The sequence below is a fragment of the Sebastes umbrosus genome, chromosome 13, assembly GCF_015220745.1.
Source record: "Sebastes umbrosus isolate fSebUmb1 chromosome 13, fSebUmb1.pri, whole genome shotgun sequence".
NCBI lineage: Eukaryota > Metazoa > Chordata > Actinopteri > Perciformes > Sebastidae > Sebastes > Sebastes umbrosus.
Window position 1 is genome coordinate 2,369,454 of NC_051281.1, and position 25,781 is coordinate 2,395,234.

The following is a 25,781-nucleotide window of genomic DNA, read 5'->3' on the forward strand; positions in this document are numbered from 1 at the left end:
ACATGAGAGGTGGAGAGAGACAGCAAGAACGCGAGCGGTGTGAGTGAAGGCAAGCAGGCAGAGGAGCAGACTCCGGCCACACGCAAGCGGTACATTTATGCGTGTAAAAAGTTACAAACAGTCCCTTTAAATAGATAAGATACAACCTAAAGTAGTCTGTTTAAGAGGTGCTGGATTCTTTCCACCTTTTCACTATGTCTTTATGCTTCGCTCGGCTAAACACCTTTGCATGAGATCTGACTCTTTAATAGAAATCAAAAATGCATATTTGCTAAAATGTGTATTCCTTTACAATGGCCCTAAAAAACCTTCGGAGTATACTCTAACATTTAGTTAGTCCACGTATTTCTCTTTGTACGTATAGTCTGTTTTATCCGTTGCCCAAAGAACAAAACAAACCTTCCCAGCAGCTGTACATTTCACCCACCTCCATCATGTATTACACAGTGTTATTAAATGATCACTCAGCTCCAGCCTCAGTTTGTGATAGATGTTTGACTCTCAGGTGCAAGACTGACACGCCCGTCTTATTTTAATTATTCCTGGATGTGGTTCCGAAGTGGGCCTGGCTGTGTGTTTGTGAGTGAGTGTCTCTGGCTCAGCCTCACATTCTGGCGTTCGCTGTTGGAATGCAGAGCGAGGGAGTGAGCGGTGGCGAGGTCGGGGGTCAAAGAGTCTACAAAGAGAGCAATGACGAAGACACTCAGAGGCTCTCCTGATGCTGATCTGGGCAGCACAGAACCTGAAGAGCAAACAGGAAGTCAGCAGTTTGAATTATCAAGAACTACATGCTACACAGATCTGATCGTCTTCTACCCAGATCTGATCGTCTTCTACCCAGATCTGACTCAGCTTAATACAAAATATAATTAACAAATACATTATGATGTATTATTATGGATATATATATATATATATATATATATATATATAAGACTTGACTGCTACCCGGCAATGTATATAGTCAAAAATTTGCCCCACAGCTTCAACATTAAAGTAATATACATATTGTAAGGCATCAGTATTATGTAAGGGGTAATGTACAGCGAGCCGGTAATTGTTGTGAAATAAACCCTGACAGGGTTCCACAACAATGACCCGTAGCTGTACGTTATCCCGCTTATTACACGGCTACTTACTTCAGAAATCAATAATTTGTCACAAAAAACGGTCCGCCGAAGTCCGACATCAGAACTGCGCCCATAGCAACGGTCTGTTATACATAGCAATGGTCTGCTATACATAGCAACGGTCTGTTAGACATAGCAACGGTCTGTTATCCATAGCAACGGTCTGTTATCCATAGCAACGGTCTGTTATAAAGAAATAATAGACCGTAGAACGCCGTGATTGACCAATCAGAATCGAGTATTCAACAAAGCCACGTAATAAAATCTAATAATATAATGTACGTTATTCTGAAAAGGGCCATTCTGCATAATTAGTACTTTTACGTTGTTTTTAAGTATATTTTGATAACAGTATTTTGTACTTTTACTTAAGTAGTATTTCTACACTGTGGTATTAGTACTTCTTCCACACCCGCAACTCAAGCTGCATGTCTTTCAGGACCATTGAAATAACATGGTGTTTGAACAATTTCCTTTAAGCTGAGACCTAAAATGTGATTCTCATTTATTAATTACTGTCTGAATGCTTTTTGCTCAGGACAAGTCAAGGTCAAGTCAAGGTGTTTAGGACTCAAGTCTTCACTCTGCGTCGACGTGTGCGGGATCGATGAATTTCATAAAGCCAAAGTGAAAGCAAGAACAACAAAATATGGTACAAAAAATTTATTTAGTAACAGTTTTGTAAACATTTGAGGTAAATGAACATTTACATCAACTTGTTCTTACAAAAGAATCATTCATACACAAGGCACTTCTCTTGTTTTAAGACAGCATTGAAAACAGGTTGCTGTTCTGAGCATCGTGAGATGGTTCCTGTACTCCCTGACGAGCCAGAGAAATCATGCTCTGCATGAAACGTAAGAGGAGAGAGTTATGGAGGAGTCACGGGGGACGACGGGCTTGGAACACAACATCCTGTCAGGGCTTTCGTATGCGGGGTGAGGGAAGGGCCAGCTACCCAGCTAACATCGTCTCAACAGTGGCGTCGTCCGATACGTCCAGTCTGTGAGAACATACTGAGTGAACACAGAAAAATACCCCAACTGGTTTTTCTCTCTCGCGCTTTTTTATCTTTTTTTAAATCTTCAAACTCATCTGAGCTCGAGATAAATAAATTAGTACTGCCTTTTCTGCGTTATAATTTTAAGACATTTTTATTCCTTTGAGGATCATAGAGATTGGCAGTTTTCTCGTCACGCTCGCTCTCACTCTCTCTCTCTTTCTTTCTCTCTCTCGCTCTCTCTCTCTCTCTCTACTACTACCAATATTATCATTGTAAAACAGCAATTTTTCTTTTCCTAAATGTGCAAATCTTTATCAACTACCAAAATGTAAACTTTTTAGGGATCAAAAACAAATGCGGATAACGTTTTTTTTGTCATTTTGAACAAGAAACATGGATTGGGAAAGGCTGCTTTTACTTAATGCGTAGTTGTGTAGGTGTTTATTCTCCTCTCTGTGTTTCTGTTTGCACTAAATGTAAGTAGAGTATGAGACGTTATACCTTTATGGGTACAGATACTCTTACACCATACAGTACCATCATTTTGTAACCCCCGCCCCTCCTAAAAATAAAATAAAAATAAACAGCGGGTACCACTTTTGCTCTTACTCTGGTGTATTAACCTGCACATTAACTGCTGGAAAAGTATTGTTCCTATTGCATATTGTGCACAAACATATTAGTACTTAATCGTGTTGTTCTGCCCCGTGAGTGCAATATGTCCGATGCAGATTATTGAGTTTTCACACAGTCTTACTGTGCACTTTAAAACTGCAGCGGAGGTGAACTCACAGGATAAAACCGTGGATTAAGGTTGCTGTAAAGTGAGTGCCTGGGGTTGTGAATGAACCAAACAGCACAATAACACAACAGAGACAGAGGACTGTGGGCTGCTGATGAATTCAGTTAAAAGTTTGGGTTTCTAAAGATCTCTAAGAATCAAGATGAACACAACAAAATAGAAGCCGTCGAGGTCGACTGCACCGTTTGGCGTTTTTTGATACTCGCAAACGCCAAGTCTTGGTTTTTTTTTTTTAATCGTTTCGCAATCACAAACTGACTACTACAAGTATGCAATTTATGAGTCAAATTCAATTTAAAAAAATAGCACTTTTCAGAATAAAACCAATGAAGAAGCACGTGAAATGTGTGACGGTGAAAACTATTTAAAGTTGCTCTCAAACTTTTAGGTGTGATGATTTAAAAAGGGGTATTGTTAGTTTGAGGGCAAAAAATATCTGCCAACTTTCTAACTAAAACAAGTCGAACCAAAGAGCTTTTTATCTGAATGAACAAGGAGAATATTGTTATTCTTTATATCAGATGGTGGCTGCCGTGTATTTGCATAATATCTTCAAGATTCTTTGAAGGCAATATCTTGTGATTTGTGCAGTTAATGGAGAGCGTTTCTCTTTTCAGACATGTTGATTGAAGGCGACGCTGACGGAGGCAGGTAGTAAAGGACTCTAACAGCATGGTGGGAACGTTTCGATTTACAATGCAGTGCTCGTAGAGACCCAGGTGCATTCTGGGCATCACAGGGGATGACTTCTACCAGCAAATCAGTCCATTACTATCCATTCCATCTCAATTTGCTGCAATGGATCATGGGTAACAACCAAGCTTTGCCATGCAAATCTGTCAGTGAATCGGTGAGTTGTAGGGTTGCACATGCTGGCATGCACAACTACAAGGAACACATGTAATGTTTGTTGATGAAATTTCTTCTTCTTAACACAACAGGTGTTTTGTTTGGTAAAATTCAGGAAGTGCTGCAACAAAAAAGACCTTCCAGGTCAAAGGACAAACGCTGGAACAAGCTGTCGACATGTAGTGCGACACGTGTGCCGATAAAAACAAGATATATGTGGGAATTGTCTGGCGACGCGTCGAATAAGTGATCTGTACAACAATGCCAGCTACCTGTGCTTCCTCCAGGAAAAAAATAAATAAATAAAATATCCAGTTTTGACAAATGATCATTTTCATTTGTAGTAATTTAGTCCTTTTAGGCTCAACAAAAAGAAGAAAAACATCATGAGATCTTCCCCCCAAAACCAAACACGTTTGTCCATTTTGATGCAAAATTATGACATCACAATGTCCTTCGCTCCGTCCACCGCTTGTGAGCAGAGCCTTCTGGCTTCGTAGCACTGCATGATCACATTTTGTGTGCATAAATTAAGACCATCCAAAAAACAACAAACCTTGCCTCAACTACTCTGCAACTCACCGATTGCACTAAATCAACGACTGCTGCCGATCAAGTCATTTCACATTTGCCTAAACCTCTCTTGTCACCTAGCCTTCTTTTTTATTTAATTTTTTATTGCTTTATGCATGTGTGAGATTTCTTTTTGTCTGAGGATCACTGTGTTTGGGGGGTGGGGTTTTGTGGCAGCAGGGTGTTGGTCAGGGAGGGTTTAGGGACATGAAAGGGCTGAAGAGATTCAGACAGCCAGGTCGCTCGGCCTGGCCCTGATGCTGCTGCTCTTGCTGGCCCGACTGAGCCGCCGAGGGTCTGTGCTGACCGTTACTGGAGGCTCGTGCATCTCCACGGTGGTGGTGGTGACATGGCCTTCCTCCTGCTCGCTCTTCCCCCCGCTCCAGCTGCCTGCGTTGGACGCAGCGCCGCGGCTGCTGCTTCTGCCGCTGCTGGAGGCGGCAGTGGCGGTCGAGTTGGTGTTGTTGGTGTTACTGGTGGTGTTGCTGGGCAGAGGGAGCAGCGCAGCGTCGACAGGCCGCTGCTCCTTGTCAGTGCTAGTGGAGGAAGAGGAGGATGGGGAGGGGGAGGTGGCCTTCATCTCCCGAGTCTGCTGCTCGGTGGCCAGGTTGGCCCAGTTCTGCTGCGTGGCCAGCCTGTGGTTGTTGTTGTTGCTGATGTAGTAGTGGGACGAGGGGGAGGGCTGGCGTAGCGACTCCTCCTGCTGGAGTTCGTCCATCTTGAACTCCGCCGCCGAGGGCACGGCCGCCGCCCCCATGGGCGGCAGGAACGCCCCGCTGCCCGCCGTCACATCCGTGTAGTTAGGAGGGTAGCTGAGGCTGGATGGGGCAGTTCTGGAGGCCGAGGCCAAGCACTCGGGCTCTGCAATGTTGACGCGGCGCAGCGACTCGCGGTCGGGGGCACCCTCATTTCTCATGCCCTGTTTAACTTTCTTCCATCCGAGGTGATAGATCTCTAACAAATTCAGCAAAAGAGACACGCAAGCCACCACAAGCATAAATATAATAAAAATAGTCTTTTCAGTGGGCCTCGATATGAAGCAGTCAACGGTGTTGGGGCAGGGCCAACGTGCACACTTGTACAGGGGCCTCAGCTGGAAGCCATAGAGGAAATACTGGCCCAAAATGAATCCCACTTCAAACAGGGTCTTGAAAATAATGTTGAACACATAGGTACGCAGCAACGCGCCTCTGATACGGATTTTGCCGTGCTCGTCCCTGATTGGCCGTTTCTCCTTCTTGCCGCCGCCGCCTCCTCCTCCTCCTCCAGCTCCTCCACCATTTCTATAAAGGAGTTCTTTCTCCTCTTGGAACCTGTTCGCTTTGCGCATCTCCTCCTCCTTCTCTTTCCGCTTCTCCTCCATGCGGACGATGTGTAGCACGTGGCCCAGGTAGATGAGGGTCGGCGTGGACACGAAGATAATCTGCAGCACCCAGAAGCGGATGTGCGAGATGGGGAAGGCCTCGTCGTAGCAGACATTCTCGCAACCGGGCTGCTGGGTGTTGCAGGTGAAGTCGGACTGCTCATCGCCCCAGACCTCTTCGGCCGCCGCCCCCAGCACCAGGATCCTGAAGATGAAGAGGACAGTCAGCCAGACTTTGCCGATGACCGTTGAGTGCTCCTGAGCGTTCTCCAACAGCCGCCCCAGAAAGCTCCAGTCGCCCATGCTTCAAGATTTCTAGCCTATGGAGAAAGTACAGGCTGGAGTGGACAAAGAAAGGGGGGAGGATGGCAAAACAAAAAAGAAAGTTAAAGAAATGAATCTGTACTGAAAGTTGGTCTGAACATTTTATCATGTTGAGGCCTCACCCCGACGTTAAACACTCGACACATACGAACACACAGGAAGACACACGGAGGAGAGCGGAGGCGTCGACTACACTCCGACATATTTCTCTTTTTCATAAAAACGCTACGAAGATCTTTACGAAAACCGCCAACGTAGACGTCGGATATATGAATCGAAACGCGGCATTCGCTTCAAACACAGACGCTTTTTCAGCAGCTCTGTATACTGTATAGGCCACCTGTTTGACTGAACCCTGGTTCACTCTCCCTTTCTCTCTCCCTCTCTCTCTCTCTCTCTCTCTATGTCAGGCCTGTCTCTCTCTCTCACCTGCTCGCTCCACTGCCCAGCAGGCATGTGCTGAGATCAACATTATAATGTTCGAAAACAGCGTTTAGCAGAGATGGGGCTCTGGTGTGGCACATGCACACACACACACACACACACACACACAGAAACAAATACTCACATGCACGCCACCCTCCCTTCGTCTGTCGACTGTAACACTAAAGCCACAGGGATCAAACAGTTTTACTGTAATTACAAAAGATAATAATGTAATAGTGTGACGAGTTTAAGGCATAAACTGTTTTTAAGTTTCAAAAACTCTGAGTGGAGATTTGAAAAGACTTGTTATTGTCATTATCGATTCATCTTTCATTTTTTATTTTATTAATTTAATTATTCAGACTTTAAAATGTCATAAAAATCCAAGTTGATGTCTTCAAATAGTTTTTTTTTGTTCAAACAATCCCAAATATATTTAAAAAAACAATATAAAATAGAGAAAATGAGCATCGTCACATTTGGAAAGCTGAAACCAGAGGAACTTTGGTGATTTTGCTTAATAAATTACTTGATTCGTTGAATTATTCAGATTTCGAAAATGTCAGAAAAATCCAGGTTGTGGTGTTGAATAGTTTGTTTTGTTCAAATAATCCCAAATATATTAAAAAACAATTATATAAAACAGAGAAAATTAGGATATCCGCAAATTTTTAAAAGCCGAAATCAGAGGATGTTTGGCTATTTTGCTTAATAAATGACTTAATTATTCGATTACACAAAGTTGTGTCAATTAATTTTTTGTTAACTGTCTCATCCTCCTAGCATTGCATTTAAGTTTATACCTGCCATTTAAAACAAGATCTTCAAACTACATTTGATGCAGATATCTTCTGTCTTCTTCTGGGATAGACGAGTATTATTCTTATTCTTATTCTTTACATATTTTAGACAGTATTATGCACATGAAACAAACACTATTCATACAACAAATTCAACACACACGAGCACAGGAGAAACTTACTAAAATATTCTTGTATTAAAGGTAATAAATCCATCGACTAGGGTTCACAATATGTATGACACCTGGAAGAGAAAACACATTATTAATTTCCTTTCTTTCAGACTTTGGATCAAATGATTAGCAGATTAAAAACAATCTGTAAAAAGTTGCATGTTTTTGATCAATAATTAAAATAGATCCAGATTAGAAACATGTTTCATCAGTTTCCATATGAAACTCCAGATATAAACATTGGTAATAAGTGCTATAATAATGGTATAAGTTTGGGTTGACACTGCAGCATTTAAATTCAGAGAGAGTCAGAAAGTCGAGCACCATTTGACTTTATGATGACTTAATTACACTGTAAATAATTTGCTGTTAATTTATAGCAGGATTTCAAACCTGTTAATCCTGAATACCTATTAAATGATGCTAATTTTTTTAACTGAACTATAATGCATTCTTAAAAAACAGCACTTTACTGCTGATCAACTGTCTAAAGTATCATCAGTAACAGTTTCATGCAGTATTTTTTTAATTCTGGGACCTGATCTGCACATGTGAGGCTTGTACATTGTACATGATTGTAAAATCAGTGAATTAGCTTTATTGTTCTTCACTCACATGTTGTTCTGGTTTGCATTCTGTGCTTGTAGCAGCTAGAGACACACATGTTGGGAACAACAAGTCTATTATAGCCTTTTCCCTAACAAGTGCCTTTAATTGTATTTAGTGTGACTATTCCTATGTCTGTAACCTGCTAAGTCTATTCATCTATAGGCAAAAAATAATGTTTATTAAAATGTATGTAACACATAAATAGTGCATTAAAACAAATCAGTAAGATAATGTAAAAGAAAGATGAAAAAAACAGCTATATAATGTATCTTTAAACAGTAAATTAACTGTAAAATACTGTGACATAAAAAAAACCCAGTATTTTTCATTAACAGTACAAAGCTGTAAATGTCAGTGACATTATAATAATGTTAATTTTACAGTAACATAAAGGCAACCCTGCTGCCAGTTCTTTACTCTTATTTTACTGGGAAATTCACCTGTAGGCCCATAAAATAATATTTTCCATTCTAATAATAAAAACACTGATGTATGTGTTTACTAACCCTAATATAAATATTAATATATTTTTAATATTTGACCTTTTTTAATAATAATAAAAACACTGAGTGTTTCCAGGGAAAACTATTTGGGGTTATAATATGGTGACAGTTATAAACACTGCACTAAATGTGTACTTGTGTTTCCACATTATGACAAAATATATGGTGACAATTTTTTATTTTTTTTGTAATATAAAATGCAACATAGATTACAAATATTTTTCAATATTTGACCTTTTTCCATTCTAATAATAATAAAAACACTGATGTTTACTGTTTGCATTTAAACACTAAAACATTGCTCCTTTCATGTTGCACCTTTTAGTGGTAAATCAATTTTCTCTCAGTTCCAAACAGGAATTTGAGGCATTTCTGTAACAGACAGAGGTTGAAACACAAAGCCAAACCTGCTGCCAGGCTGACAATACAGACTGTGCCAGAGTGCCCAGACTCCCTTTAAGCTTTGTGAGGCTTTTGTGTGTCTCTCTTCTTGTTTAGTACAAACTGAAGCAACTCTTTTTAATTACCTGATCACATCCTTCATGCAAATCCATCTGCCATCATTGGTGCCATCGTTTGAGTGCGTTGAAAAGCTGCTGCAGAGACCTGAAACCCAAAAACCTGTCTTCTCTCTGTCAGCACAACAACTCTTTTAAAATGCTGCTTCTTAAACTTATTCATGCACAAACTTCTCCAGTCTTGTCTGGCTTTGTTTGTCTCCAACTTTGCGCGTAAAAGTGAAAGTGTTTCTCCTGTTGTTGTAGTTAGTTTTTGGAGTCAGCAGGGAGTCTTTGGAGATGGAGCTGCTCGGTTAACTCGGTGGTTAAACGGAGCTGCCTCCCGTTTCCAGCCATGTCTGGACTGTCACATTGTGTGACCATGCATGAGTGAATCCACAGAGTCATCAGGCTGTCGGTGTCACACCACGCCCCCCTGCAAACCTCCAACCTCTCTCTCCAAAAAAACAAAAAACCTGTGCGTAAAATGTGCGCAAATGTTGCCACAAAACTTTTACGCGCAATTTGATCCAAAACCTGAACATGCTCTGAACATTTAACCCTCAAACTCTTCAAACTCCAGCAACAATCAGTCTATAATTTAACAATTATAATAGCTATTAGCTTTAATTTAAAGGTCCCATATTATAAAAAAGTGAGTTTCTTTTTATTATAAAGCAGGCTTAAAGAGACTGTTTGTAACTTTCAGAAATGCTTGTTAACAGCAACACCTGTGGCTGTTAAGTCAATGAAAGTCAGCGTCCTGTTGCTCGCGCTTGCTCGCTCTACATAGACATGAACGAGCATCGCTCAAAACAGTGAGGAGACACATGTCAGCTAAAAGCACAATATCACTCTATATTTCAGCTGCTTGGCAGTAATGTTAGCTGACCAGACGAAGGTCTCTCCATGAATCAATGCTGATCCTAGTGTTGGCTTTTCCTCCGGGGCTGAAGCAGGAAAAGAAACGTTATCGTCTCCAACCGGGTGCCCGAGGGAGACACCGGCACCCGGTCAGAGACGATAACGTTTCTCTCTGCGGAGCCCCGTCACTTCACAAGACACGGGAAACCTCTGTTGGTCTGGAGGAGCTGCAGCAGTTATTTTTGCACAAACGTCCACTGTACATTCACTAGATATTCTCAGAGCTAAACTAACTCTTCTGCAGTGTGGAGTGTGCGCGCATGAACATCTAGAGGTGGAGCGAGACAACGAGAACGCGAGCGGTGTGTTAGTGAAGGCAGGCAGAGGAGCAGAGACTCCGGCCACACGCGAGCGCACATGGGATCCCGACCCGGTAGATTAATACGTGTAAAAGGTTACAAACAGTCCCTTTAAGTCCTTTATAAATACTGTGAAAGTATCGAAACACTCGATCCACAGGGAAATACACACACAGCCCGTATTCAGAAACTCTGCATTTGAAACAAGTTGTCAGGATTTCTGCCCATTTGTGATGTCACGAATATACAATATTTAGACCCTTTACATGTCTTTAAACGTAAACATTTGAAATGTGTCCCAGTTTATTTCCTGGTTGCAGTGTATGTGAATGACATCAGCTGACAGGAAGTAAACATGGACCCAAGCTGTTGCCTAGCAACGCAATTCTGTTGCAATTCCGTCAAAATGCGCTAAAACGGAGCGTTTAAGACAGACGGTAAATACAGGCACATTCAGGCCGACGGTATGAGGAAAATAAAGTGTTTTTTTTTAACATTACAGCATGTAAACATGTTCTAGTAGAAACACAAAGTACAAGTATGAACCTGAAAATGAGCACGATATGGGACCTTTAAGAGAAAAAGCACCATTGAACTAAGGTTGACCTTTTAGACACACTGCACTCTGTTCAAAGAAAACATTACATTCATAATAACCTGCTGATTAAAATGAACAAATTGTGATGAAAAATACAAAGTGAGCGTGATACAGTAAATATGTTATGGCATCCCCTGCAGACATACTGTACAAGAAACATGAGCCACACAGTTGTTGTTTTTTTTTTGTTTTTTTTACTGATTTATAAGAAAAAAGTATCACAGAGCAAAAAAAAAAGACTTCAAGGATCAAAGTGCGAGTGTGATAAAAACATCTCAGGTACAAAACACAAACATTTTTAATTTCTTCATTTCGTTCTCAGTTCATTAGTACGTTGTTTTATTTATTGTCTGTTAAAAGCAGAATAACTAAATCTTTTAGATTGTGGAAGGATAGAAAATAATGTTAAAATGATCAGAAACTGGTACCTTAAAAAAGTCACTGCTGTCACAAATGTCGCATCAAAATGTCATTTGGCTGTTACAGAAAGCAAGAGGTCAAAGGTCAGAGCAAAAGCAAAACAACTTTTTAAAATATAAATCTGCATCAGAGTAGTTTGTCTGTGACGATGCACGACCTTTTGGGATCTTTAGTCAACAATATTCTTAAAAATGTTAACTAAACTTCATGCTGAAACTGCATCAGTTATGTAACACCAACATGTGACTTTTATAATTTATTATCTCACATATCCAATCTAATCACCATCCTCCGTTTATAAAAAGTGATTTTTTTATTTTATTTTTAACAACACAGATGTGACTAATCCCACTCAGCTATTCCTGGATGGGACGGAGAGGACAAAGACATTTTTTCTACTGTTGAGATGGGCGAGCGGTGATTAGCGTGGCGGCTAAAATAAGGCACATGTTGAAAGCTGATACAGCCAGCTGGGGTCAGTACACACTGCAGCAACAATAATAATACAACTCCAAATAACACAGGACCAACAGGACTATACTTCTGGACGGGGTTTCAAAAGAGCACTAACTTGAATAATATTGGGTTTAGGAATCAGCCAATAATTATAATAGTAATAATAATAAAGATCCTTCGGGGGAAATCCCATAACACTTTTTTTTGAGGCTGTAACTTTATAATCCTGCATTTTTTTGAAAGAAATTCTTGGAAGGTAAAAACATCTCCAGGAGGTAAAAACAAATGTTCCAAAATGCAAAAATATGGAGTGAAATATTCATTGATTTGAATCTGGAAATCACTGTGAGTCTGACTGATTTATTATCCTTCTAGTTGAGCATCTTGACTGTAATTCAAAATAATGTTTTGTGTGTTTTAACAGCACTCATTATGTCAGAATTAATATTTCTGTCATGTGACATTGGTCCAAATCCAGATCAATAATGCAATACGTTCTGTCACACCAGTATTAAGTATTTTCTTTTCTTTTTTGTACAATAACTTTTATTTAAAAAAAGCCTCCTGTTGTAAATTAGTCTTTCGCTACAAACACAGTGCATCTGGTCCTTGTGCATAAATGTTAAAATTATATAAATTCTAATTCTTCTGTGATGTCCACATCAAACTAAACTAAACTAACTCATTTGGGGAAGTTTCTAGCGCTTGCTGACTGCAGAATAAAAACATATTTTACAGTCCAAACATACATATTTTCCCATATTTGTATTATCTGGTGTGCATGTACACATTCTCAGTGTGTTAAGGTGGTTTAACTCAGTGATTCTCAAAGTGGGGTCCGTAAAAAAACAAGCATACTGTGTCCATTACTCTGAACTACGTTAGCTTTGGGCCAATAGAAACTCTGATATGATTGTGACACACAGAAATAAGTCAATTTGAGTAAAATCACCCTCTGTTTAAAGTGGTATTAATGTTAAATAACATTGCATATTTCCCCGCTGTGGGACTTATAAAGGATTATCTCATCTTAACATGATTCAAATTGAAATGTTCGTCAATAGTTCAATTGCATCTTATAGTAGAAATGGAAGTAAACATTATGCTCAATCGGTATTACGGTGAAGAAGGGGTTCCCTGTAAGCGGTCCCTGGCCCCCCCAAAATAGTTTGAGAACCACTGGTTTAACTCTCGCAAAGAAAACACTTCAAACACCGTCAGTTCAAGTAAAAGACAAAAGACATTCGGATTTGATTTGAACAGCAAAAGAGCATCAAATCTGTGAAGCCACTAGTGGGTAGACTTCATCAGCATAATCTCATCTTTGTGCAACACACTTCTCCATAATTATAAACCAAAAAGCATTATTTATATAAAGTTATTCAACTATACAGTCACTTCATTCAATACAGCAGGATATGCTTTTATCAATTAGTGTAAAACACGTGTTTAAAATCAAAACGTCAGCTCTCGTAAACTAGACACTAAAAACATAATCACATAATCTGCTTCATTTTTCATGATTTCTTCAACGCCAAAATAAATCCTTCAGGCTCTGAGGAAGCCGTTTGTGCTCTCAGAGGTTCCTCTTAGAACCACTAGATGTCAGCGTAGACTCATTCTTCAAACTTCGAAACATTCAAACAACTTCAAACTGTTAAACAATAAATTAAAAAACGCTATCGACCATCCACTGGGTGAAAAGTAAGGTCACGCGTGTGATGATGTGGATGATCCACAGACGCAAAGATACTATTTTAAATGAAAACCTGGAACAGGCTCTTAAAGTAACACTCACTGTTGGGAACATTTTTACCTTTTTTTGCACTATAGGGAAGAACGTCTGACTTCCTTTAGTGGCAGTAAACTCATTTTAATCCCCCACAGTCTCAAAATCTGCTTCAGAAGCTGTTTCACCTCCCCATGAGACAATTAAACTTAAAAACAAACTGGTGGATGCTCACATTTAGAGCCTAAATACCAAACTGTGAACATTAAAGGTGGTCCTTCTTCTTCTTCTGTGGTGCCACCCCACCACTGATGGCTGTCCTTCAACACATCTTGTTGCTGCTGGTATCCGTGGTGGAAGACAACAGCATCTCGTTCTTCTCGTTCTGCGTCATGCTTTCCGTATGGGCGTACGGGTGTTCCCGCTTGTTCCTCCTCCTTGCCGTGCACCTCAAGAACGCCTTGACGATGAGGTAGCACAGCTCGGCCACGTTCAGCACCATGCAGATGGACGACGAGGACACCATGAAGATGGTGAAGATGGTCTTCTCCGTGGGCCTGGAGATGAAGCAGTCCACCTTGTTGGGGCACGGCCACTGCTCGCACTTCACCAGCCGGGGCATCTGGAAGCCGTCGTAGACGAAGTAGAGCGCGTACATGAAGCCGCCCTCGAAGATGAGGCGGAAGAACAAGCTGCTGGTGTAGGTCCACCACAGCGGGCCCGTGATGGGCAGACGCCTCTTCTTCAGCGTCTCCAGGTCGCTACTCGTCGGCTTCTCGGTGCCGTTGGAGGCCAGCATGGTCCTCTTGTCCCCGCGGTTCCTGTAGGCCACGTGCATGGCCACCAGCAGGGCCGGCGTGGACACGAAGATCAGCTGCAGGCACCACAGGCGGATGTGCGACACGGGGAAGAAGTGGTCGTAGCAGACGTTTTTACAGCCGGGCTGCTGCGTGTTGCATGTGAAGTCCGACTGCTCGTCGCCCCAGACGCTCTCGGCGGCCAGAACCAGGATGGTGATGCGGAAGATGAAAAGGACAGAAAGCCAGATCTTTCCTAGACTGGTGGAATGTTTGTTGACGCCGCCCAGCTGGGCGTAGAGCGCCCCCCAACTCATAGTGGCGAAGAGGACTCTGGAAGCTCAGACGACCTGGAGAAGGAAGGAAGTCAGCAGAAAGTTAACAGCCGAGAAAACCCACAATTCAGTTTGTTGATGACGAACATCTGAGCGTCTACCTTTTAGAGATGCACCGATACCGATACTATCAGATGTCAGTCCGATACAAACTCAAATATTGGTGACAATAGACCAATCTGGTATCGGATACCACTATTTTAATAAATAACAATTCACTACATTTATGTCTATATATTTATATATATTAAAGTAAGGAAAGCGGTGTGTCAAGATGGCGTTGTAGCTCTGGGAATACAAGGAGCTGAAAGTGGTTATATTCCACCGCAGAGCTACATGTAACGTCTCTAATATGTAGTGCGTTTGTGTTTCACGCTCGTGTTGTAAACGTGCAGTAACAGAAGAAAAAAAGTTCAAACACACAAAAGAACAAAACTAGGTAAAAAGTGACTGAGTGAGTGCCGCGATGTCGCACTGTCTGGAGCGCCATCTTGAGATTACAGCAGCAGTAACAGGATTCAGTCAGGCCTGATGTTTCCTTACACATAACAGAGTCACTTCTACACAGTGAAGCATACAGATGATTAATTAAACACTGGTATCAGATCAGTACTCCAAAGCCCAGGTAACGCTATCAGGACTGAAAAAGTCAGATCGGTGCATCCCGTCTATGGTATCAAATAACATAATCATGATACCGTAGACATCCAGGAATGGAGCAAATCTAAGCAAGTAAACTAAGGGAAGGTGAGAGAGTTAGTCCTTCAGTGCAGCCGTGCGTCAGACGGTTCTGGCCTCCAACCACGTCGTCCATTAATTCCTGATAATGAACCCCTAGTCGGGCATTATCCCTTATGAATAATGATTAAATAATGTTAGCGGTGGTAATGCAGAGTAAAATATTGTTGAATCTCTGTGTAGATGTAGGACAGCGGTGATACTCCTGCACTTTCTGACTTGGGTGCTCTATAAAATGACAAATGATAACTCTTCCATGTTGTCTCTATCACTATCTGGCTGCTAAAAATGATGCTCTAAATGGTGACAAAAAGACTACAAGACACTGGTCTTATAGACTTTATAGATCTGGTCCCTTTTTGACTTTGCAGTGCCGCATAAATCTATCATAGACCCGGACCTCTGTGTCCCAGGGTTTCGCTCTTGACTCATGACTTGTTGTCAAACTTTACTCTCTACTATATAGTGTTCAAAACATAAAAATACCAAAAACTAATCTACTAAAAAAGGAGCTGTAGGCCAACAACAACAGGTAGAACTCTTCAGACAGTTTGAAGTCCTGTGAGAGAGGTAGGGATGCTTCGATAGCGATACTTGGTCTTTGGGTATCGGCTGATACTGAGAACCGATCTGATATCAGTGTTTAATTAACCCATTTGTGCCCGCAACTAAAATTTTTAATTTCCTTTAGTGGAAGTGTTCTCCTCTAAGAACAAATATGAAGAAATTGTCAAAATCGGTCAAACCGTTCGGCTGAAAAGTGAGTTTTTTTTATTATATTATATCTAGTCTTTGGGCACATGATGGGATTGTTTTTGCAATTATTTTAAGAACAAACAGCAAAGACTAATTATATATAAGATAAGTAAATGACTGTATCTCAGAAACTACAAGGAGCACAATCAAGTATTTGGAATCTATGAACTCATAACAAGTTGAATATTAAAGATATGCACACATGTGCAGTGTAAAAGAAATATTTCATATGGAAAACATTTAATAAACACAAAGTTAGCGTTTTTAATTTTTCAAAAATCCTGACTTTGACTGTTGACTCTTTGGGCACAAATGGGTTAATAAGCTGTATATGCCTCACTGTGGAAGTGACAGGGATCATTCTGTATGTGTAAGACAACATCAGGCCTGACCTAAACATTGCTTTCCTAACTTTGTAAAACAAAATGTAACAAATAAATATATATAGATATAAAACTAGTGAATTGTTATTTATTAAACGGACAATTGTCACCGATACCTGATCCAGCTATTTCAGTTTGAATCGGACCAATATCTGATATAAGAATCGGTATCGGCGCATCTCTAACATAGACACTCAATAATTGAGCTTCATATTGCTGTGTGACATAACTTCAGTCTACACTAAATACATAAAAAAGGCATTTTCTAAAGGAATTTATTAGTTTCTGAAAAGAAAAAACACCCAAATTCCCTCAAAACTTCCTCTTTTTAATCAGATCACACACATTTAGGTTATTCTATGTGATCTTCTTTGGATAAATAATGTAATAGCTACTATAACTAATGTAAAACTACTTTTAAAGGTGCAGTACTTTTCTGAAACTATGCTGTTTGTACTGCATGGCAGTGATTTATTTTAATGCTGAAGTTAGTAGTAAGATATGAAGGCGATATCTTTGGTCTTATCTGGAAACTTAATCTAATCTTTCATCTTTAACAATGTTTTCGCATATCAGTAATTGATTTAAAGATCTTAACATTTGATTATTAAAAGGGTTTTTTCTTTGTGATACAATTCAATTTTACCTTCAATAAATGTACAATCTTTCTTCAGACATAAACAAACTTACTAGACGAAAGGCCGACATTATAATTATTAACACAAGTAGTGTTGGCCTGTTGTTGTTATAATTATAGACTACTAAAATTAGTACAAATTAGTGCAACGAGTTCATAAATAACTCACCTGTCTCTGTGGATGTTAATCCCCAAAGAATATCAATAATGTTCCATGAAGAGAAAAAACTGTGAATCCTTTATTTATGCTGCGATGTGAAGTAGATTTGTAGATTCGTCCCGCTTGCTCCCCCGGTATTTAGGGACGAGGTGTGACTGGTTTCTCGTCCTCCAGCTGACTGAGACTCACACCTGATCCTCACAGGCTTTTCTAAGGTTGCATGGTTCGTCCTGCAGACTGGGAGGGACCGGGATCAGGGTGGGGCCTGCTGGTTCTACTCCACTTTTCTTGTTTAGTGCATGATGACTGGTGAGTTTCATAATTAGCAGAAAGATGCTGTAATTGTAGGAACATTCATGAGATAATTCGGTCACTGGTTCAGTTTTTTAATTGAGGTAAAGGCATGACGTGGAAGAAGTAGAGTACTCTGATTTTTACTATACTATAGTAAGTAAAAGAAGCAATAGCCTACTAGAATGTAAAAATGCTCTGTTACAAGTAAAAATAATGCATTAAAAATGTAATTTAAGTAAAAGTTAGGGCAAGCAAACTCCATAATAACGTGTTAACGCAAATTTGTTTTAACGCCACTAATTTCTTTAACACATTAACACAACTTGCGATTTTTAGGTTGTAGCAGCTCAGTTTTAAAGCTAGAGTGAATATAAATAATAATAATAATAATAAAATAAACTATAAAACCTGATGAATCCATCGGTACCAACCATGTCATACTAGCTTGTCATGTAGGAGGTTAAATAACACTCCAAGCTTACGCTAAATGTTGTTGAGGAAAAACTGTCATGTCCATTTTCAAAGGGGTCCCTTGACCTCTGACCTCCAGATCAGTGAATGTAAATGGGTTCTATGGGTACCCACGAGTCTCCCCTTTACAGACATGCCCTCTTTATGATAATCACATGCAGTTTGGGGCAAGTCATAGTCAAGTCAGCACACTGACACACTGACAGCTGTTGTTGCCTGTTGGGCTGCAGTTTGCCATGTTATGATTGGAGCATATTGTTTTATGTTAAATGCAGTACCTGTGAGGGTTTCTGGACAATATCTGTCATTGTTTTGTGTTGTTAATTGATTTACAATAATACATATATACATGTATTTTGCATAAAGCAGCATATTTGTCCACTCCCATGTTGATAAGAGGATTAAATACTTGACAAATCTCCCTTTAAGTGTCAAAAGGGAAATTTGTGTCTATGTAGACAAATCGTAGACAACTACCCTGACTTATGGTGACTTCGTGTTTATTGTGTTCACGAGATGAGTCCATATGAACGCCCCCCCCTTCTTGTGGTATTCACGACCCCGTAAGTTGAAAGTTTCTGAAAGCTCTGAGTTCACGAGTTGTGACGTGTTTGTTGATGTCAGAAATGGCGGAGGCCGTGGAAGTTAATTTTTGTTAATTTTTAATATTCCAAAAGGCCTCATCTTTTCCCTCTGACATCATGTCTTTGCATTTCCTGCATCATGTTAGCCACTTGCTAGCTTGCTAAATTGTTAGCTTCTGTGGATTCTAGACGTCGACAGTAACGTTAATATTGCCGTTGCTTAGCAGCGGTGTTCTCACGACTTAACCACTTAAGCGCCACGTATACTGTGTAAACACGACTCCCCGTGTTGTAAACACAAGCTTACGAGTTTCATTTGAAGGCAGCACATCTCACGAACTGCCGTGAGACTATTTTGTTTGTTATCATGCATAAACACTTATACTACTGCTAGATGTAAGTTCACACAGTACGATCATGTGAGCGTCGCTGTGGCCTGATATCACTGTGAAATGAAATCATGAGCGGAGCAGGAATGTCACAGCGAGTGTACGTAGCACTCGTGACATGTTTCCATTCTTTGTTTCCTGGGATTCAGGACCGTATCAGTGACCGGCTAACGCTACGAACATCATCCGTTTGTTCTGCTGGAGGGAACGGAGACCACTGAAGAACCCACCCAGACATATTGAACATTTGATTTCATAGTTTTATTTCTCTTTATGAATTAGATCAAACATTGAGTTAATATAAAAAAATACATAAATGTATGATTCTATTGTTTTTTAAATCATAATTTCACATTTTTCACAGAATTCATTTACGTCATCATGTGGTCTGTAACACCTGAGATGATTGCTTTTAATTTAGTCCTTTAATTCCCACGAGGTTAGTCTTGAGATCAAATAGATAAAACATACTGTCGGTAAAAAGGCACTTTAAGAGCGCCCCTTTAAGAGACTCCCCAGATATCATTCTTATCATTTAAACTAACATCGAATGAGATGTCTGTCTGCTTAAATCCTAAAACAACCACATTTCTCACAATTGTTTTTAGTCATAATCAGAAGTTCTTCTCGACTTTGGGCCCTGCATGTTGATCTAAGTGCTCCTTCTTCAGCTTGGCCAGAGCCATCAGGAGCTGGTCCCTCCTCTCCATCCTGGCCGACAGATGCTGCGGGTCGCAGGGAATCAACTCGTACATCTCCTGTGGACAGCAGGAAACATATGTGAGGAAGAGTAGACTGTTAGAAGTAGGGATGCACTGATACCACTTTTTTCAGACTGAGTACAAGTCCTTGCATTTGGGTACTCGGCGATACTGAGTACCGATACGAGTACTTCTCTGTGACAAAAGACCCTCGTTAACAGCCAGCTGGAGGGTGTGAGCGACACACGGCAGGCTGGGGAGTCCCGCATACGAGGCGGGGCCGTGGAAACCGGGGTGGATTGTCCTTAGTGCGACTGCGCCCCAACCGCGTCGTGCCCATTGTTTTGCATTGTTTTGTGTTGTTAATTGATTTCCAATAATAAATCTATACATACATTTGCATAAAGCAGCATAATTGTCCACTCCCATGTTGATAAGAGGATTAAATACTTGACAAATTTCCCTCTAAGGTACATTTTGAACAGATAAAAAAATGCGATTAATCGCGATTAACTATGGACAATCATGTGATTCATGCGATTAAATATTTCAATCGATTGACAGCCCTAACATAAATACAACTTTAGTCAACTCCAAACTTGTGTTTGTTTATTTAGATCTCCATTAGCTGCTGTATTGCAACAGTGACTTCTCTACCTGGGAATCCTATTTGTATTTTTATACTTCAATAACAGAAAATACATCAATACACACCCATAACATTCATTCTCACAACATGACTCAATACGTGCAACCACTACACGCAACAACCAACTCAAAGCCTGTCTAATACATACAATACAATACAACTCATCCACTAATCCACCAATAACTGAGCTGACTTACAAGGTTTCTAAGTGAAACAAGATTGACCGTCATTGCTCTCTAGACTAGTTATTTATTGCACCGGCTCAGGGATTCCTCCCGCAGTGACCTTCTTCCTCTGGCTAACACTTTAACGGCTTGTGATAGCATGTGACTAGGTAATGACTACTTAGGAGAGAGCAATTTGGTGCAGGGGTGAGAAGGAACACTTGACTTTCAGTCATGCAGAACTAAAAGGACGGCATCAACAAAACACTCTCTTCATGCGACTAAATCATTAAATCAGGCGACAACATCTGTAAAGCATGTAAAGCATTGTGTCGTTTGCTGCCGTCGTTCTTACTTTTGCGATCATCTTGGCCCCCTCGCCGCCGGAGAAGTCTGGTACGGGCCCGAAGGAGGTCAGGAGCCGGCTTATGCCCTCTCCATACCGTTTCATATAGTCCTCCAAACCTGTGGGAGGACATCTGATTAGAGGGGGTGGAGAACACGGGCAAAACAGCACAAATCACATATACATCATGACATTATGCTTCATAGCCTCGAGCACTGGCAGAGCGAGTTACACGCTCTTAAAAGTGACAAAACTCTGCTCGACTACAGGAAAATATTTCTTGGTGCTCGGGTCGAAGAGAAGCTGTCGTCACCTGTTAGAGGTTCCCTGCAGGTATGAATGACTGAAGTTGAGTAGACGCAGTTAAAGACTGGTACTTCTCTGGGCTTCATGTAAGAGACTGTTCCTCTTTTAATTGTACGAATTTTGAATATAACATAAAAACTGTTTCCCCTCTTTGAGCCCATCTCCAGACATAAATTGGTTAAACAATCTAACACGCAGGGCCGTAATACCCATAACACCCTTCTCTGTATACATCTGCAGAACAACTATTGTAGCCTTGAGGCCTTTTGTCATAAATACTTCCAACAGAATATTAAACTGCAAAAAAGCGACAAACGAGGACGATTTTTCTGAGCTTTTGCACCACGCACAAAGGCTTCAACCTATATTTATGAAACAACAACACGGAGTCTCTGTAGTCGGAACCAAGACGGCAAACTTTACTACTCCTTTCATCCTTGACAAAGGCAGCGCAGACCGGATTCACTCTTTCTGTTCTCACCTCTTACAATAAAAACCCTAGACATATAATTTTCTCAGGTGAATATTTCACATTGTTGTGACGTTTACTGTATTCGTCATGCCCCCCCCCCGTACATGTGTAAAGACATTCACACTGATTTCAAAACATGCAAATGCAGCTACAGATTCTAACAACTGTGATTGCATTTGTTGTATCTCAAAGCTTCAATATCGCGCATATTAAAGGGACGACGGGGAACTGAAGCTGTTATTTATGCTCTTTTCAAAGCCACCAGACTCCTTGGACAAAAACAGTAATTTTACCTCGCAAAACATGTGGGTTGCTGTCCACCATTGCCTCGATCGTTTAGTCTGTTAGTGTTAATAATAATCTTTATTTGTATAGCACCTTTCAAAAAAGAAATGCAGCTCAAGTGCTTAACAGTAAAGTTATTACATGCACTGAGTGCTTCAAATATATTAAAAACATTAAGATGGGAAATAAAACCAGAAAAAACACATTATAAAAGATAAAAGATAAAATTAGTGACCTAAACAATACGCTAAACACACACTTTTGTGTCATTTTGGTGTTTTTAAAGGGTTAAATCGGATTCACCAAAATCACATAATAACACAAATTAAAGGGACTGTTTGTAAGAATCAGAAATGTCTTGTTAACAGCGACACCTGTGGCCATTAAGTCAACGAAAGTCAGCGTCCTGTTGCTCGCGCTTGTGCTCACTCTACATAGACATGAACGAGTATCGCTCAAAACAGTGAGGCGACACACGTCAGCTTAAAGCACAATATCACTCTATATTTCAGCTGCTTGGCAGTAATGTTAGCTGACCAGACGAAGGTCTCTCCATGAATCAATGCTGATCCTAGTGTTGGCTTTTCCTGCCTCAGCCTCCCGACCGCGGCCGGAGGGAACAGGGGAGACAACGGAGTTTTGGTCGGAGACGACAACGTTTCTCTCTGCATGACGTGTTCATTAATTACATTTTACAGTTCTTATTGTCGTCAGTCGCTCTGAAGTGAGAGCTCAGCATGTTGAATTCCTCAGCTTCTTCTTTGAGGCTTTTTATGTCTTAGTTTAACCTTCAGTTTCCTTTCCTTTGTTCTAGTAATTGACCCGATGTCATTGTAAATGAGGGTCGCCCCTCAATGATCTTTCGAGTATAATTGAAGGTTGAATGAATGAATAAATGGAGTTATTCTCTCATTACTCTCATTGATTTATCTTTAATGATTTATTTGTGATGTAGGCAATGGGCACTTTGGCTGATGAATGATTTATGTGCTGCCCAAATAAACTGTTAAAGATTAATAAATGACGGTTCCTCTACTCAATCAGCTACACAAGTAAAAAAAACTAAATCCTGACAACTTCTGCTGTTGTTGTACTCACCGTAAAAACATTTTTGATTTCACAATATGATTTTTAAAGATAAAGAACATGAATAACAGTCCTTGTTACGAGCTGGCTCTGCGACTGATAGCTGATTACTTTTACATAAACGTCCTTCAGTGCGCAACCAAACGTTTGTGGATCAAATAAGCGATTGTGTCCCTTAATTTGGACGTAGAAAAATGACAACACACAGCTAATGGATCTATGAGGCCACACGTGTCTCCATAGCAACCAGACAAAACACATCATAAAGAGGGCCGGCGGTATGGTTTGTTGACATTCTTGTGATAAGAAACGCAGCAGGAGAGGATCTGGATCTTTGAAGCAATGTGGAGCAATCTTTAAAAAAAAAAAAAAAGAAAGATGAACCCAAACTACTTCACAGCAGCTCTTTAATTAAAACAGGCCAGAAGGAGACCATTTAAAATAGCTCTAACACTGGAATGAAGTCTTTTTGATTAATCTCTTCTGTTCAAAATGTTCCTTAAAGGGAGATTTGTCAAGTATTTAATCCTCTTATCAACATGGGAGTGGACAAATATGCTGCTTTATGCAAATATATGTATAAATCTATGACTGGAAATCAATAAACAACACAAAACAATGAGAGATATTGTCCAGAAACCCTCACAGGTACTGCATTTAGCATAGAAATTATTACTCCAATCATAACATGTCAAACTGCAGCCCGACAGGCAGCAACAGCTGTCAGTGTGTCAGTGTGCTGACTTGACTATGACTTGCCCCAAACTGCTTGATCGGCCGTTTTTGTCTTAGTCGACTAAGATTTCTTTAGTGGATTAGTCATTTTTAATGTTTTTTTCATACTGAATGACTTATTTCCAAGAAACTTAAGAGCACATCTCCGGTAAACACAGAGTTAAAGTGGTGCTTTTGTGTGATCCTTGTGGAGAAACTCAGTAGTTTTACAGATCTGTCGATTAAATCAACTTATCGATTAGTTGAGAAAATCGATGAGTGTTAGTCAACTAAGAATTTGTTTGGTCGAGGACAGACCTAGTTTGTTTTCCATGCAAGGATCAAGGATCATGCCTACCAATAGCACATACAGCTCTGGTACATATTGAGGGTTTTAGAGTTGATGATAAATGGCTTCCTAAGAGCTTCCAAGAACGACTCCATCGTGTTAACGGAAGATTTCTGCAGAGGTTGAAATGAGTGGAAAGTTTACAGCTTTGATATTCTACCATGTGTCATTCTACACTTCAATTTTCTCTGGAAGAACAGAACTAGTTGATTACCTCACTTACTCTGCGGTGTGTCATCATTGTAGTGCCACCACCCAATTTACGGTAAAGGGCAGATGAAGCGGAAACTGGAAAACTTTAAAAAGGGATGTTGAAGAACCAGGTCGATAAGGAGGAGTAGTGCAAAAATAAAAGTTGCATTTACTAACAAAAACTTTACTGGAACAAAGGGCAAAAATGAATCCTGGGAAATTTAATAAAACTACATTTAAACTGAATCAAAAGAACACATAACAAAAGAAAGCTGTAGCCTCACAGCGAGCTGCCTACTCATTTTCCCTAAAACGAGCAAGCATCCAAACTCACACAGAATAATGAACACACCAATAATACAAGATCGCTAAGTTATTGCTGACATCTCAATCCATCTACGGGAACCGATTCATACCAATGAGCACACAACATATTATGTAATTTACTCAGGAACGACCTTAATCTTGACAGTATATAAGAAGTGGACGTAGTCACCGTGACGTCACCCATTGGTTTGTTGACTACAGTTTTGAAGCCTTGAGTTTGGCATTTTGGGTTTACAATTAACTTGAACCCTAAAGCATCCCCTGCTTTATGGTCTATCTGACTCTAAATGGGACCATAAGTTACTAAATGAACATCATGCTGTGTTGAAGAAGACTTGAAACTAGAGATTGACACCATAAACTCATGTTTACAATGTTTACTGAGGTAATAAATCAAGTGATGGCCGTTAGAAAGAATGCAGGTTTTAGGCACCTCTGCTTTGGCTGCACTTTTCAAACCTGGAGGTTGCAGCCGGTACCTTACCTTATCCTTAGCCTTAACCTTATCCTCCTATAACTTAACAGAGCCCAGCCCCTCCCTGATAAACCTGTTTGTATTTTCCTTGATTGAGTTGCTAAGCAACTGATCTACAACAACATCCCAGCTAGAACAAAATCAAAAACTAAACAAGCGCGTGTCATTTATACACCTTAATTTATAACGTATCAAAAAACTGAAACATTGGACTGAAATTAATTATTAAGTAAACACAAAAACAATGTTAATGTTGGGGCTAATGAAACAGGAGAACCTTTTCATGTTCATGTTTTTTGGTAAATAGTTTAACTTTTAAAGGTACAGTATAGCCCAACTATGTTTTGAGTTACAATGTTCACACCTGGTATTAACATGCGTCCTCAGTGATCGGATCACAAGTGGACAGCTTTAAGTACATCTGTTTGAACCTGGCATTAAAATGCATCTCCACATGCGTCTTCAGTGGCCACTTGTGATCCGATCTCACTTCCCCGCTCTATATGCAAATAAACACGTAGTAAACACACGGCTACTACAGCAGCCGTTGTGACGTAATATTACATGAATGTCAGTAGTAATATCCTACATGTTCATGAATTCTGGTACATTGTATTAACATCAAAATAAAAGGTTATTGTACCGGCGTTCCGGTACACCATTGGATCACCATTTGAATCTGTTGTGAATCTG

The 25,781-nt window shown here is 40.2% G+C and overlaps 3 protein-coding genes across 3 annotated transcripts in view; all 3 read right to left on the reverse strand.

Moving 5' to 3' along the window:
• Nucleotides 1-1,778: 1,778 nt before the first annotated feature.
• gja3 (gap junction protein, alpha 3) lies at nt 1,779-9,704 on the reverse strand. Its single transcript, XM_037788873.1, has 3 exons — nt 9,083-9,704; nt 7,453-7,514; nt 1,779-6,058 (listed from the first exon to the last, which is right to left on the reverse strand). Exon 3 carries the CDS (start codon nt 6,021-6,023, stop codon nt 4,584-4,586), a length of 1,440 nt encoding a protein of 479 aa, XP_037644801.1. The 5' UTR covers nt 6,024-6,058; nt 7,453-7,514; nt 9,083-9,704; the 3' UTR covers nt 1,779-4,583.
• A 1,349-nt stretch (nt 9,705-11,053) lies between these two features.
• gjb8 (gap junction protein beta 8) lies at nt 11,054-17,472 on the reverse strand. Its single transcript, XM_037790544.1, has 2 exons — nt 17,294-17,472; nt 11,054-14,625 (listed from the first exon to the last, which is right to left on the reverse strand). Exon 2 carries the CDS (start codon nt 14,590-14,592, stop codon nt 13,801-13,803), a length of 792 nt encoding a protein of 263 aa, XP_037646472.1. The 5' UTR covers nt 14,593-14,625; nt 17,294-17,472; the 3' UTR covers nt 11,054-13,800.
• Nucleotides 17,473-19,252: 1,780 nt separating this feature from the next.
• The window catches only part of cryl1 (crystallin, lambda 1), a 34,262-nt gene continuing 27,733 nt past the window's right edge, over nt 19,253-25,781 (reverse strand). The window contains exons 8-9 of the mRNA XM_037790679.1: nt 20,892-21,001; nt 19,253-19,780 (exon numbers count right to left, since the gene is read on the reverse strand). Coding sequence (XP_037646607.1) covers nt 19,637-19,780; nt 20,892-21,001 — 254 coding nt within the window. The 3' untranslated portion in view covers nt 19,253-19,636. The remainder of the gene's footprint in view (nt 19,781-20,891; nt 21,002-25,781) is intronic.

What these genes read in the sequence shown, in the direction of transcription:
- gja3 (XM_037788873.1), bottom strand. Translation starts at nt 6,023, where the DNA reads ATGGGCGACTGGAGCTTTCTGGGGCGGCTGTTGGAGAACGCTCAGGAG.
- gjb8 (XM_037790544.1), bottom strand. Translation starts at nt 14,592, where the DNA reads ATGAGTTGGGGGGCGCTCTACGCCCAGCTGGGCGGCGTCAACAAACAT.